Source organism: Chelonoidis abingdonii, chromosome 21 (genome assembly GCF_003597395.2).
Source record: "Chelonoidis abingdonii isolate Lonesome George chromosome 21, CheloAbing_2.0, whole genome shotgun sequence".
In the NCBI taxonomy this organism is placed as follows: domain Eukaryota; kingdom Metazoa; phylum Chordata; order Testudines; family Testudinidae; genus Chelonoidis; species Chelonoidis abingdonii.
Window position 1 is genome coordinate 553,678 of NC_133789.1, and position 15,834 is coordinate 569,511.

The window sequence follows — 15,834 nt, forward strand, 5'->3', positions numbered from 1 at the left end:
CCATCTGATGCTGGCTTTTCAGAATGTGTTGTTTGGAGGCTTTGAGCATGCTAGTTTTTCATTTTATCCCAGACCTTATTCAGGTTGTTCTCCTCTTTCAGCTGTGACAATGACTCAGATGCATTCTTTACAAAAGTCATGTAGTTTTCGTTGATTTTGGACAGGTCCAGGTGTAGTGGACCTGCCAAACATGTTATCTTAAGTTTTAATTTTATGTTGGAGACAAACAGTTGATGGTCTGACTCACAATCTGCACTCAGGAAAATCTTTGCCCATTGAATGCTTGATCTCCAATGTCCCTGTATCGTTACATGGGTGATTTGGATCTTTGTCACACTGTCAGGTGACCTCCATGTCTATAAATGTCTAGGATGTTGGGTGAAGATGATAATTGTAATGACTAGATGATTGAACAGCAGAATTCAACTAAACACCTTCCTCTCTCATTTTGTAAACCCAGATCATTGTTTCTCATTACTTCTTTGAGAGCTTATAGCTCCAACTTTCTCATTCAGGTCTCCAGCTCCCAGGATGATGTCTTTACTTGGTGTTTCAATGGGTGTCTTTTTAAACCGATCATATAACTCATCAGCTGCATTGTCATCAGCTGCTGTCGTAGGAACATAAACCTATATGATCAATGTTAACTGGCTTATCTCAAAGGCAAATTCTGATTATTCTGTTGCTGACTAGATTATGTCCAAATAGATGCTTGGGTGTCTCCTTGGATATGATAAATGTAACCACTTTTTCTCTCACTTTCATAGAGCCTGCGTAGTACATGGCATTACCCATCCATCATTGTGAAATGGCCCCTGCCATTCCACTGCAGCTCTGAGATTTCACACATCTCTATCTTACGTCTTTTTTCAATTCTTTGGTCACAGTGGCAAGCTTCCCTTCATACATAGTCCTCATGTTCTAGGTTTCTATTCTGATGATTCATTTATGAAGGTTCAGATCATTCTTTTACATGGTGCAAACATCAGGTATTATATTTTCCAAAAGATTTGGTACAGCACCATCATAACCACAACAGTTCATTCTCTCTCTCTCTATCTATATGAGATAGTGAAAAATCAGGTGCAAGGGGGGGAAAAGACTTCGGAAACAGTTACCCACACTCTGAGGGGAGAAGCTGGGTTAGATGAGAATGAATCCTGCAATACAATGTCTTCAGAGGAGCAGAAATAATAACAATAATTATCTGGTAAATAATCTTTGTTTGCTATTGGGTATAAAATAGTATTTTCTGATTATGTCAAAGCATTATTGCACTTGTGACTACATGGATTTTCTTTTTCACAATCCTTCCAAACAGAATGGGAGACACAGAATTATTTCAGACTTCACCTCGAAAAGGAGAGTGTGAGGAAGAACTAAAGTATGCTGAGAAGGAAAGTGAAAGTCCATACAACATGTGGCCTCTCAAGTCAGATGCAGGAGAAATACTCTCGTCAGATATCTTAGGTATGTGTGATATTTTTGTGCCACATATGGAGAGGAAGGAAGTTTGAAATTAGAGTATTAATTTTGACTTCCTATAAATTAAAACGTTCATTTCCATGTTTAGGTAATGTGCACTCTCAGTACTGTACTGAATTCATTTTTGTTAATGACTTTGGCTAGAGTGTATGTAGTTATGAGGCTAGCTGTTTACAGATTAGACACACACAAATGTTAGGCATTTGATTGTCAGTATCAGACTTGTTAGCAAATATTTAACTGTCTGTGTGCATGGAAACAGAAAAATGAACTTGTTTAAAGTGCAAAACAAATTCTTCTCTGCGTGGGTTCCTGTATCACCCTCATGACAGTAGTATCTGAGTACCTTCCGGTAGTGCATTAGGCATCACTGTGAACATATGTCACATGTGGTTCAGTGTTTCTCCCATCGTCTCCGCATATGGGGAATAGTGTGTGCAGTGAACTGTATTGGTAGGGTTTTGTTTTTGTTTTTAAATTAAAGAAGACAAGTTGAAAAAGTGCGTCTTGCACTTAGACTGCAAAGTGGTAAGGGTTGTGATGGTCCTTAGTTCCTGTGGGAGTTCATTCCACAGTCTCAGAGAAGCCTCTGACTCCTGCACAGATGAGCATTACCCTTATGGGAAAAGTTCCATTTTACCAGGGCAGCAGAATAGTCGACCATTTTACCAGGGCAGCAGAGTAGTCGACCAGAATCCTCATCTTGGGGCTTTAGTCATGTTTTAGGTGTCCTGTGCTCAGGCCAAATAGCACCTTGAAGATAAGGACAGAGACCTTGAACTTAATTCAATCCAGAGAAATTTCAGGAGCTGCAGGGGTTAGTGAGGCTCTTTCATGCCTGTATAATCAAACTGCTAAGTAGCAGTTCTGTCTTTCTTTTGCTGGTGAACTTTCTGTTAGTTCCAGGTATTCAAACAAAGTCTGCTTTTGTAACCTACTCATACTGGTTGTCATAATTTATATTTCTAAAAATGTTTTGAAGGATTGGCAATTGAAAGACTCTCTTAGTTTAAATGGAATAATGTGCTCACCTAAAAATGCAGAAGAATGAGGAATGACTTGGTGTTAATTAGCCTTTGAAGATCAGGGAATAGGACAGTGTAGAGGAAGTAACAAAAACTCTGAAATTAAGTATCCTGGAAAAATGAGAGATGAGCTGGGTCTGGAATAATTAAACAAAAGATATCATCTAGTGAGTCTGATAGTTGTACCCAAGTGTGCATGTAGGTAGGTTTTTTTACGCTATAACTAGTTTTTATGAATAAAATTTAAAATTCTGCGTATTTGCAAACAAAATATTAGCAGTTAAGCACTTCATTATTTGTGTGTATGCAAACCCTGAGGTGCTTAACAGCTTGTAAGTTTTATGTATTTTCAGGTGAATGTGGTGTCTCAGAGGAAGACAGCAAAGGCATCTGGAACGGCATCAAAGGTTTAGAGGCTGCTCAAGTGAATGTGACTGAAGGTCATTTAAAGGAGAGCCAGGGCATTTCTGCTTCAAACTCACAGGCAGAGCAGTGTGACAGAACAGCTAACGCCAGCTCTTTGCTGAATGAGGACACAAGTTTATTCTACAGTGCAGAAGAAATGGATGCTGGGGAAACTCCATTCAGTAGTAAAAACAAAGAGTCTGGTTTAGCACACAGCTCAGAAAAGCAATTAGATAAAAGCAAGAAGACAGGTAATGGTGTCCAGCATACTCAAGCTGTAGAAACATGTCAATCTGAGAGTAACTCCCTGCATGAAAGGGAACCTGCTTTGGAAAGTCTGTGGCAGCCTAAGACTCTTCACAGCAATCCTTTGAGTCAAGTTTCTGGGAAAAGACTGAAGAGAAGCATTCAAAAGGTCAACGAGTGGTTTTCTAAAAGCAATGAGATGCTGTCTTCTGGTTCCTCCCAGGATGCTCCTGCTGGGGCAACTGACACAGAAGATGGAGATTCATATTTATCAGATAGAGAGTCCTGTATTTCAGAGAAGACTGACCTGATGATAAACTGCACAGAAGTTGTGATGGGATGTGAGAATGATAGGAGTTTGTCAAAATCAATTGTGCGTAACACTGAAGATAAAATATTTGGGAAAACTTATAAAAGAGAGAGGAAGTCAAACCCCTTAGTCCACACGAGAGAGATGCCACGGAGTCCAAAAATGGAAGATGTAACTACTGATGTGAAACCCTCAAGTAATTCCAGAGCAAGTAAATTAAAACGGAAAAGAAAGACTGCCTCTGATCTGCAACCTGTGGACTTCATCAAGAAGAGAGACGAAAAGGATCTAAAGAAGCACTCTGAGGGTGTTAATCAGTGCCTTGTTGGTAGAAATACTGGAAGGAAAAAAAGTGGTGAAGGTTCCACTGTTGTTAATGGGAGTCCCATGGGTGTGAAAAATGGGGACAGTATACCAGCAGAACTTCCCCTCCAAGAGGGGAAATCCATATTGAAAAATGATACTGAGAAAGTAACTTGCAACAACACTGATGGAGAGCCAGCACAGAATACCTGTGACCGAAAGAGTAGTAAAAAAATGAGAAGTTCACAAACAAAAAGAAGCAGACATTCAGGTAGGCCTGTGTGTTCTCTGCAGCTGGTAGTGGATAGAAACTCAAGTTGCCCTGATCAGACTGAGATGCAGATTGATAGTTACCCAAGCAGTGAAGAGCCAAGAAAAGGTGATTCAGAAAAAAAACGAGTCAGACGCAGCCGGAGGCTTCAGTTACTGACTGAAAAAATGACAAAAGAAACCAGGAGAAGAGGTGAGCCAAATGAGAGAGCAAGAAAGCATGCCAGTGAAAGCAAAGATTCCTCCTCTGGGTTACAGAGGAATGTATTGGTACATGTTCCTGAATGCAAAGACCCTGATGAGCAGCAGGATGCACTGAACCATGGCATACCTCTGTCAGACACTGATCTGAAGGGCAATGACTTTCAAGCAGATAAAACACACCGTAATCCTGAAAATTGTTCTGACGGTATGCAAACTGGAGAGGGCCTCTTCTATGTCAAAATATCAATGGAGGATTTAAATGCTTGTTCTGTTGTGCCTGATACAGATTCTCAAGTTTGTGAAAATCAAGGCAGCCAGTCACTTCTGCAGCCTCATTCCACAAATGTGGATCAAGCTGCCTGCCCAGTGCAGAATTTGTCTGAGAATAATCAGTGTGCTGCGACTGAGCCCAAGAAGAAAGAGTTGTGTGCGGGTTCACCCAAGACCAACAGACATTGCACAGAAAATGACTTGGAAAGGTTCAGAAACCGAAAGTCACCTGAAGCTAAATTCATTTCAGAGTTGAACACAGAAACTGAAGACAGTGAGATAGATACACAGTATCTCCGAAATATGTTCAGACATTCAAAAAGACTATCATTTACCCTTCATCCTAGTCCAGTGAAGGAATCAGTGACAGAAAGCACTGCTTCTGAAACTCTAAGGAAATCAGGTGCTAGCTGTGTAGAATATAGGCATAACAATAGAGACTTAAAAAATGAACCTACATATGTTAAAAAAACAGTGGGCCTGGATGAGGTTTGTGAGAGAGAAGAGCCTAAAACATCTGACTTTGCTAAAGGTATTTCTGGGCATAGGCCAGGAACTCACCTTTCCAGGGACACTGAATATGGACACATTAGTGATGATGGCAAGACTATTTCACAAGTTCCAGATCAAGTGCAGTTATTCTCACCACCAAGAGCAGCCACAGCCAAGATTAAGAGTAGGGGCAGACTGCAAAAACGAAGACAACCAAAGGAAAAGAGAATTTCACCTGAGACAGTGATAGAAAGTCAATTAAGTCAGAACCTAAACAAAAGTAATGGAAGCCTAGGTGACCAGAGTAATATAGAAGAGCAAATTTTTCAAATAACTGATTTAAGCACAATGAATGAAACAGAAAGCAATCAAGGAGTAAAAGCTGAAGAAGTTGAAAACAAAGGGCCAGTATTAAATTTACAGCCTAAGCCAGTCCTGGTACATCCTGTAGTTTGTCAACAAAGCCCTGGTGAATTTAGCTGCAAAGTAATTGAAAAGAACGGTTATGAAGGGGAATGCAAACAAGTAAAGAGTGATAAAGAACAAGTATTCCAAATTGCCAGTGTAGGTGTGCTTGAGTGCTTAATTTCAGAGGAGGCTTTGGAACAACCCACTGAAGATACTAGTGGTTTTCCATTGCTGTCAGAGACCCCTGATGGCTTATTGTGCTCTGCTGGTGACATTAAAGAGAACATAAGCATTTGTGAAATAGATAGGAAAGAAATTTCTGCTGTATTTGTTAAAAAGGGTCAGGAACCCTCATTAAGAGAACTGAACAGTGGCAGCAGTAGTTCTAAGTCTAGGTCTCAAAACTTTGTTCGGGAACCCAGAAGACCGGCCTGGAAATTGCAGTCCTCCGAGGAGGAGTCTAGTGAAGATGAAGAACTACCATGCTTTCAGGCATTAATATTTGGCAAATCAGCAAACACACCATTGCAGCCTACAAAACAGATCATGTCTACAGCAGAGTCTTCATCCCCGGCAGAGATTCTAGCATTGCTGAACAGTAGCAGTGGCAATGATAAAGCTGTACAGAAAACGCCTGGAGTCAGCTTGAGAGATACGTGTGTTTCTCCAAGCCAAGAGTCAGAATGCTCCATTAACTTGTTTTCTTCCCAGTCCAACATGTCAGAAGATTCAACCAATAGACCACAAGAGTTGAAGATGCCCATAACATTAGCTCCTTGTTCCAAAGAAATGAGCAGTTCGAATGTAAGCAGAGAAGCTAGTCCAAATGGTAATGAAGAGCTGACAGGAAGAAAAACTGATTTGGAAGGTGGACACCAGCTAGACCGGAATGTGCAACCAAATTTAGGTACAAAGGAAGATATCCTTGCTCCAATTTATTATTTGTATGACTGAATACTTAGGAGTCCCTTTGGGTCAGGTGCAGTACAAACACAGAACAAAAAGACGGTCCATGCACCAAAAGCTTTCTATCTAAGTAACATGCAATCACATCAGAAGCATAAATAAATTATTTACTTCTCTGCATTTTTCTTCATTTTTGTTTCCTTTAAGTTAAATTCTCATAGTAATTCTTAGAGCAGAGAGGAAATGACTAAAATAGAGCCTGGAATTAATTTGGCCCCAGCACCTGTTGACCAAAGTGTTGAATTTCATATAAGAATTTGATTCCTGGATCTGCTGACAAAACTTCACTGTTAGTTCTAAGGTGGTTTTCCCAGAAAAAATATCCATTGAAATGGAAATTGATATCTTTTGCTGTTCAGTTCTACATTACTTACTACTCTAAGAGAAGTTTTAAATTCACAGGATAATTATACTTTTTCTAAAGATGCTTGCGTAAACTATTCTTAGGATGCAGACCTAAGGTAAAATTTTCAAAAGCTCTTAAGTTCCATTGATATTAAATGAGACTCAGGATGGGCATAACTAGGACTCCCACGTGCTACAGTAATAGAAATAAATATTTTTCAGAAGTGCTCAAGGGACTTAAGAGCACCAGTCCCACTGGAAGGGACTTGTGCTCTTGTTATTTTGATACTTTAGAAGATCACTCCCTTAGGAACCTAAGTAACTTCTGAATATGGGACTTTTGCTCCTAAGTAATTAAGTGCTTTTGAAAACATCACCCTTAATCTCTTTATTGTGAATATGCAGCGATGGGCCCAGTGGTGAGTGAAAGACGTTGTTGTTGTTACTAACAGTACTTTTTAATATATGAATCATAGTGTCTGTTTTTCAAGGTGAAGCATCCGGATATGACAGTGAAGCCAGTCACCCAGGAGATTCTTCTGGGCTGTTCTCCCAGTGTGAGATCCTTACCACACAGGTATGCAAGTTCATGCACTGAGTTCTCTGCTTAATGCACTTTCCAGATATGGTTGGATAGTATAAAATCTAGGAACTAGACAGTCATGTGAAAATTATGGAGCTACCATCACTGGATGCCACAGATCTACAGAAAAGGCGCTGTTAGTTTCAGGTACTAAGCTATCCAGAACTGCAGAGCTGCTTTAATGCGATATTTGACAGATTTTGCCTTATGCATTAGCAACACATTCTACTACAAGTTATTCACCATATAGCATTAAGATTTTGATGCTTAATTTTGGGTTGTGTCTGTAACTTCCTTTCTGCATTCGATTAGTGCTGGAAACTTGTGCCTCCTACACCAAAGATTTGCATTGGTAGGAATTGATATTGGATTTATGGTAAAAAGACTTTTTTAAAATTATAAGTCTGGTTAACTGTATTATTATCTGATTCCAGTTGTCTGTGGGAAAAGAGATACTGGATTGCTATGGTGATTAATTAGAAGCACAAAGTCTCTGCCTTCTTGGTCACTGATTCCAGACCAGACTACGTTGGAAGGGTGCCTTGGGTCATATGTACTGGCTGGTTGACCTCAGTCCAGTTTCTAGTGGACAGGTCTCCCCACAGAACTCCCCCTTGTCCACCTGTCACACCCTGTTGGCTGTCTCAACAGAGAATCCAAGGAAGAATAAATTTCACCTTTCTGTTGTGTGGGTGGCCCTTCCATGTTCAAACCAGTGTGTGCTGCACTATTGCAAGTCATGGTTCATACCGGTGTAGCACAACTGTGCTGTGGGTTTGCAGTGGTGCTACTTCATTGGTGACTGAGGCTTGGTCTACGCTATAGAGTTAGATCGACACAACACAGTTTTCATCAATCTAACTATGTGTCTCCGCTAAAATTTCACTCCCATGATGTAACTACCCAGCTACACCGACTTAATAACGCCACCTCTATGGAGGCATAGAGTCGATGTAATTAGGTCAGTGCAGTGTTGGTGTAGACGCTGCTTTTCTTTCATCAGCTGTTACTGGCTTTCAGAAGCCATCCCACAGTGCCCCACACTGACAGTACAATCGATACAAGCTCTCCTGGTGAGCATGTGCACCACCGACACAAGGAGTCAAGAGTAGACACGCACAAGCAATGTAATTACTGCAGCGGCTGTATGCCTAAGTAAGTTATGTCAACTTAATTTTTTAGTGTAGACATGCCCTGAAGAGCCCAGTGTAGACAAGCCCTAAAAGCTTTGGGCTGGACTTATTGATGAAAGAGTTATTCTCATTTCTAGCTTGGTCAGTGATGCAATAACCAGAAAGTTCCATGTGGTGGCAGTGGTGGAACTGACAGTGTAATAGCCACTGTTGTTAAAGAAACCACCTCTGTCAAGCTTGGAAAACTGTTTGTTTATAAAAGCATCCTTTGAAACCATGTATTCTGTGTCTAAGAGGTAAACAGCATATTTTTAGTAGAGGGCACAGCAATTTTCAAGGATCAGAGACAGCATTAAGAAGGGAAGGAATGCAATTTTTTCCTTTTTGAAAACAGCTATTGGCTTTCTGAGTCATAGTTGAGAGCAAACATAAATTTTAATTAGAGGCTCTGTATTACCACTTTCTAAATAAAGTGGCCTATTAACCCTTTGTGTACTAGGCTCAGTATGCTTGGAATTCATGTAATAGGGACCTTTTCCACTGCTGAATAAATAGCATGTGCAATTTTAGGACCAATTCAACGGGCATGCAAGTGCCACTTTGTTAGACGTGTTGTCTTAGGGCATTCAACAGGTTAAGATGACTGGAAGGAAAAAGTAGTAATCTATTATTTGACTTGTGTAAATCATTCTGTAAAAGCCAACGCCTGTATTTGCTGCTCACTGAGAGGCTGTGATAACTTGGAATCTATTCCAAAATGTTTTACAATTGCACAGTGAATATATTTTTTTTTCTTCTGCCATGACATGATTTTGTTTTTACAATAAAAACTCACTGTAATTTCCCAAGCACCCAGTATGTAAATAAATTAGATTCAGTATTTTAGATCAGAGTTGTTCTGCTGTGGTTCCATTCACAAGCATTTTGAATAGAAATTATTTTTTACTGTTTAGCAACTGAGCTGACTCCTGGTAGCACAATGTAGTTTATTCTATTGCAGCAGAAGGATGCCATGCAAAACAACTTAAAAAAACTTCAACAGGAAATGGCCGTGCTTGAGGCTGTGCTGGAAGAGCATGGAAGCCAGGGCTTTGAATTTCCACCCCCAGCCAGTGAACTGCCTCATTCCAGAGTGGAAGGGACACTCACAGTGGGACAGATGAGACCAGCTAGAGGTAACAGAGCATCAATGAAAATTATTTTTAACCTTTATTCCAAACAACTCGCTGAGAATCTCATGATTATTTTTCCCCCCAGAAGCTGAGGTGTTGGGTCGAGCTGGCTTAATCTTAATATAGTTTTGCTTAAACTCAATTATTCAGTGAAATACACAGGACTTAGTAGTGGCTTTTTTGTAGTAATATGATTTACACAGTAAAATATGTAGCTACAAAACACATACTTATCTGTTCCTGACTCTCATACAATTATTCTTGCTTAAGATATTTTCAAAAAGAAATTGGATAGGCCTCATGGCTTAGCAATACCTATCCATGCTGCTTGTTTTGTGGGCATTCATTCCAGTCTGACTGTCTTCTGTCCCTTGGATGGATGGGGGCTGTGAAAGCTGCTAAATTCCAAACAGGTTTCCACCTTCTGTCACTGAAGGTCTATCCTTTGGCAAAATAGAATGGAGTGGATTTCTGTATTGGTTGGCTGTAGGAGGTGATGCAGAGCAGGAGCAGGCTGCTGACAGGTAGAGAAACTGAAAAGTGTGTTGACACTGGTGGGCCTAATTCGGTAGGAGAGAAACATTATTCCTGATGAAGCTAACTTTTGAATGAGTGTTTATGTGACATTTCTAGATCCAATAAGCCTAAATCATAAGATTACTATTTGAGGATTAAGTCGCGAAATCAATGATTAGTTTCCTTCAGGCTACAGAGTGACTTAAAACAATTTAATTAATATAAAGCTTGTTTACATTGTCATGTTAGAATATGGATTTCAGGCTTTCTCATAAAAGCTTAAAACTGATTACAATTATTGATGATTTGTTTAAAAATTACAAGCATCTCCTAACCATTAAGTATTTGCCTTTCTAAAATACTGGTGAACAGAGACATTCATGTATTTTTGAGGCTTTATAAATAAAAAGAGTATAAAATTAGCAGAATTCTGCCTTAATGTTTCTACTTTTCCCTATTTCATCATTAGTTCCACCTAATGCATCAGTTTTCTCCTTGTTTTTGTAAGTGATTGAATATATGAAGTTTGCTATGTTTCAACTGGGGTAGTATTTTATATACATTTTGATTTGGGGACATTGGGATTTTAGAGTCTGTAAGATATAACTTTTGCAGGGGTCAGAAATTAATATGGCTCCATTTTTTTTCATGGTTAGTGCTGCATTATAATTCTGCAGAATACTGAAAATTACATAAAAACTAATCTCATTTCACCATTATTGACAGTAAATGTGCCACTGGCACTATAGTTCACTCAAACCATGTATCATTCGTACGTATCTTTGTGTCCTTAGCCGAGAAAATTGTTCTTTTTCAGTCATTCTCCTGGTGATAACAGTTGCATATACTTGTTGCTTTACTTGATATTTTTGCATTTATTTTTTATCAGGAATTCTTTCTCTTTTAAAACAAATCTGATTTGTCTTAAGGTTGCTGCTTTGGAGAAATAATTGAATTCTTACCTTAAGAACAAGGTTGAAAACACTAGTGTTTTTATTTCTCTTGGATTTTTGTAAATATTGTTTTTCTTTTGAAGGAACAGCATTAATTTCAGAAGTAAATCTTGAAAATCACCAAATCAGCAGTTCAAAGGGACTTTCAGCTGATGGGTTCCATGTAATGCCAAGTGATCATTCCAACACAAAAAATAAAGAGCTAGAAAAAGAAGGGTAAGTGCTTTTTGTTTGTCATTTATGGTCTTCTATGAACAATTAGCCCCTTGAAGAAGAAGAAGGGCTGCATTTTGTTAGTATTTCCTTAATTGGCGATTCCATCTCTAGTCAAAATAATCTGGGTTTTTTTATTTATTTAGATTTCATGTAGTTTATTCTGTCATCTCTGTTTAATAACAGACCTGCAAACTATTTCAATGATGCAGGATTAACTCTTTTCACGCATGCATACAGGAAACCAGAGTTTAGAGCAGACTTGTTTTTCTATCATTTGGGATAGAGAAGTAGGGGCTGTTCTTGTGTTGGCTGTGTAGAGATCAGTGGGACCTGGAAGTTTCTTTTCAAGGCCCTCCAATCTATCAGTTCAAGCAATAGGGATAAAATCCTGTCCCCTCTTAAGTCAATAATTGACTTCAGTGGCGATGGGATTTAACTAGAGATGGACTATTCCACAGAAGAGTGATTAATTTACAAATGATCCATATTGTGTTGTGCCCTGAAGTTATTTATGGCCAGTGCCTTTGGTTAATAGAAAAGGAAGAGGTTAGCTTGCATTTTTAAAATGAAGACAGGTAAACACTGCACAAATAATTGAAGGGTGTAAACGTCAAGGAAGAAGAAGACTAGTTAAGGTTGATCTGAGGAAACTTAATTGCAAGTAACAGAACCAAATTGAGCAAAGGAGAAAACTTCAGGCTAAATATCATGGAAATTTGTCCCAGCAGTGAGATTTGCTAGACTGGAATAACAAAGCCCCATCAACTATATCCTTTAAATTTGGACTGTACAAAATACTAGAAAACAAATTGTAGAGAGCTAGTCTTCATTTGGGCTTTGGAGATGGTTAGTAGGTCTTTTCCAGCACTAATTTCTATGCTGTGTGCCCAAAATTAAAATGTTAAAACTAAAATTACTAGCAAATATTCTGTCTATAAGATATAAGCATAGGGAAGACAAACCTCTTCTATGTAACGCAATGCAGGAAGATTGAATAAATAAATATTTCAAACTGTCGCCCTTGTTTAATTACTGTTCCGTGGTTGATTGTGTATTTCCTAAATGTAACCAAACATTGCATGTGTCAGTCAAAGACAGCTGGGAGGTTAAATACGAACTTGAGGTATTGGTTGGAGGAGGAAAAATAAATTGGGCTGTCAAGTGATTAAAAACATTAATCGTGATTAATCGCGCAATTAAAAAGATTAATCATGCTATTAAACAATAATAGAATACCATTTATTTAAATATTTTTGGATGTTTTCTACATTTTCAAATATATTGATTTCAATTACATCACAGAATGCAAAGTGTACAGTGCTCACTTTATTTTTGTTTTTGATTACAAATATTTGCACTGTAAAAAACAAAATAAATAGCATTTTTCAGTTCACTTACTACAAGTACTGTAGTGCAATCTCTTTATCATGAAAGTTAAACTTAGAAATGTAGAATTATGTACAAAAAAGTCATTCAAAAATACTACAGTGTAAAACTTTAGAACCTATAAGTCCACTCAGTCCTACTTCAGCCAATCGCTCAGACAAACAAGTTTAGTTACAATTTGCAGGAAATAATGCTGCCTGCTTCTTTACAATGTCACCTGAAAGTGAGAATAGGTGTTCACGTTGCACTGTTGTAGCTGGCGTTGTAAGATATTTATGTGCCAGATGTGCTAATGATTCATATGTCCCTTCATGCTTCAACCACCATTCCAGAGGACATGCATCCATGCTGATGACAGGTTCTGCTTGATAACAATCCAAAGCGAGCAGACCGACGCATGTTCATTTTCATCATCTGAGTCAGATGCCATGAGCAGAAGGTTGATTTTCTTTTTTGGTGGTTTGGGTTCTGTAGTTTCTGCATTTGTGTTGCTCTTTAAAGACTTGTGAAAGTATTCTCCACACTTCCTCTCTCTCGGATTTTGGAAGGCACTTCAAATTCACTTTTGGATTCTTAAACCTTAGGTCGAGTGCTTTAGCTATTTTTAGAAATCTCACATTGGTACCTTCTTTGCATTTTGTCAAATCTGCTGTAAAAGTGTTCTTAAAACAAACGTGCTGGGCCATCATCCGAGACGTTTATAACATGAAATATGGCAGAATGCGGCAGAACAGGAGACATGCACTTCTCCCCCAAGGAGTTCGGTCACAAATTTAATTAATGCATCATGTAACATTGTAAATAAGAAGCAGGCGGCAGTATCTCCTGTAAACGTAAACAAACTTATTTGTCTGAGCGATTGGCTGAAGTAGGACTGTGTGGACTTATAGGCTCTAAAGTTTTACATTGTTGTATTTTTGAATGCAGTTATGTAACTAAAAAAAATCTGCATTTCTAAGTTACACTTTCACAATAGAGATTGCACTACAGTACTTGTATGAGGAAAATTGAAAAATACTATTTCTTTTTGTTTATCATTTTTACAGTGCAAATATTTGTAATAAAAAATAATACAAAGTGAGCACTATACTTGTATTCTGTGTTGTAACAGAAATCAATATATTTGAAAATGTAGAAAAACATCCCAAAATATTTAATAAATTTCAATTGATATTCTATTGTTTAACAGTACGATTAATCATGATTAATTTTTTTTAATTGCAATTAATTGAGTTAATCTTGTGAGTTAACTGCAATTAATCGACACCCCTAATAAATTGGTCCTATGAAATCAGCAAAGATTTCTGTTCTTTTTAAGGGAGACCCAGGTTCTAGCAAAATTTCTGGAACGTAGATGCATGGAGGAGAGACCAAAATTAAGTTTGTTTTACAAGGCTGGATAGTGTGATGAAACACAGCTGGTATGTTGTTAAGCAGCAAGCTATTCGCATTTATCTTTTGGGGTTAGTTTGAGAAAATTTACATGACAGTTTGACATGTCGACATGCAGTTTTTAAAATATTTTAGTCAATTTAAATTCAACAGTACTGCTTTTGTATCTTCATACCAGTTCTGTTGCTAATCATTCCCCCAACACATAATGCCACTGTTGCTATTGAATGTCTCTAATAGCTAAGGAGATGGTAAATTGTTCATAATTTTTTTTTTTTAAGTTCTAGGTCGCCTGCTTTACACCTTTCCCATCCTAAATCCCATCTATTAAAAAAAGAAGCTCTGGAGCAAGGCCACTGGTGCCCAAGCCTTTGGAAAGCCAAAACTCACTCCCAGGAGGGAACATTTCAGCAGGTTGATGTGGCAGTGCTGTTGGAACAAGAGGCAGTGAAACAATGTAATCAGTATAGAATTGAACCAGGTAACACATGGGACTGATCAAACCCAACACATGCATTTTGGCTTCTACTTGTACCCCAGTCATTGGCCTGGTTTATATATCTGTAATGAGAGATCGTAAAGAACGTGCGTTTAAATTAACTATATAGTGTTTTCTTGTGAATCAAGAGACTTTTAATCTGTTGAAACATTGATAATTCCTTGTGAGATCCCATGCTGTCAAAAGGTGCAGTTTGGGTGGGGATAATACTCTGATACAATAATGAATTTTAATATTTTAGTCCCAAATTTATAATTTTCTCAGGAAATGCTAATTGTATCCTTAAAGGTTTCACAGGTGTTTGAGCACCTTAGCTTTAAATCAGGAAAAATTATGATTCCTGGTGATTTTAAATAATGAATGAGGTAAAATAGTGAATAATTAAGCAGAGAAAATGACTGTAGCCTATAAATTTAAAAGATGGAGCAACATCCTCCAACCTGATGCAATGAGAAACCATAATTAAAAACTGGGACTGTTTCAGTGACTGATTCCTCTTTCCTTCAGAAAATGCAGCTGAGCAGGAATTTGGAACAAAGATAAACAGTGCAGCTGTTCTGTGTGGGAATGAAAGGAGGACTCCAAACAGCTCTCCCTTGAAATTTTCTGAAAGACTTACCCACTTTCAAACTGAAGAATCAACTAATAGTGTAGCTGTATCGTGGAGTGTTGTTAATGGGAAGAGTACTCAGGGATGTAAGCAGGAGAGAAGGGCATTTTCCTCTGCTCTGCACGCTGGAGTTGTAAAAGAAAATGCCAAAAGCCCTGTGACCTGTAGAAGACAAATGTCAATTGTGGCATCAGGTCTGAACCAGAGTGAGCTTGTAAGTGTATTTTGCTATCTTTGTCAATCCCCTGTTAATATACATGTACCATGACGCCTGTGATCATAACTAAAATTTTAACCTCTCCCTAAAGAGATCTTATATGCAACACAATTTAATTTGACATGAATTACCCATTAATAATACCAGAGTATTTGAAATTAGTTACGGCTTTGTTTGCTAGTACTGATAAATAAACAGGACTGCTAACAGGGGAGTTTCAGTGGGAGTTTCCAGGGGGAGGTTCCAGAGGAGACTAAAGCGGAGAAACCAACAAGCCAGAAGAGGGAAGGGGCACGGGTCTGCCAGCAGCCCAGGCCTTGTTGGTGTCCCGTGGTGCGGTGTGAGGCGTGAACTGCCAGGCACAGAGTTTAAAGGGCATGATGGAGACAGAGGTAGCAGGCAGAGACACACTGAGGATGACCGGATGC

The 15,834-nt window shown here is 38.6% G+C and overlaps 1 protein-coding gene across 4 annotated transcripts in view; it reads left to right on the forward strand.

The window, feature by feature from the left end:
• The window catches only part of BRCA1 (BRCA1 DNA repair associated), a 54,761-nt gene that overhangs the window by 17,584 nt on the left and 21,343 nt on the right, over nucleotides 1-15,834 (forward strand). For 3 of the 4 annotated variants that reach the window (XM_075059568.1, XM_032772710.2, XM_075059569.1), the window contains 7 exons: nucleotides 1,322-1,470; nucleotides 2,864-6,325; nucleotides 7,221-7,306; nucleotides 9,446-9,620; nucleotides 11,170-11,302; nucleotides 14,362-14,561; nucleotides 15,087-15,403. In XM_075059568.1, the coding sequence (XP_074915669.1) occupies nucleotides 1,322-1,470; nucleotides 2,864-6,325; nucleotides 7,221-7,306; nucleotides 9,446-9,620; nucleotides 11,170-11,302; nucleotides 14,362-14,561; nucleotides 15,087-15,403 (4,522 nt within the window). The remainder of the gene's footprint in view (nucleotides 1-1,321; nucleotides 1,471-2,863; nucleotides 6,326-7,220; nucleotides 7,307-9,445; nucleotides 9,621-11,169; nucleotides 11,303-14,361; nucleotides 14,562-15,086; nucleotides 15,404-15,834) is intronic. The other variant, XM_032772715.2, reaches the window with a different exon arrangement.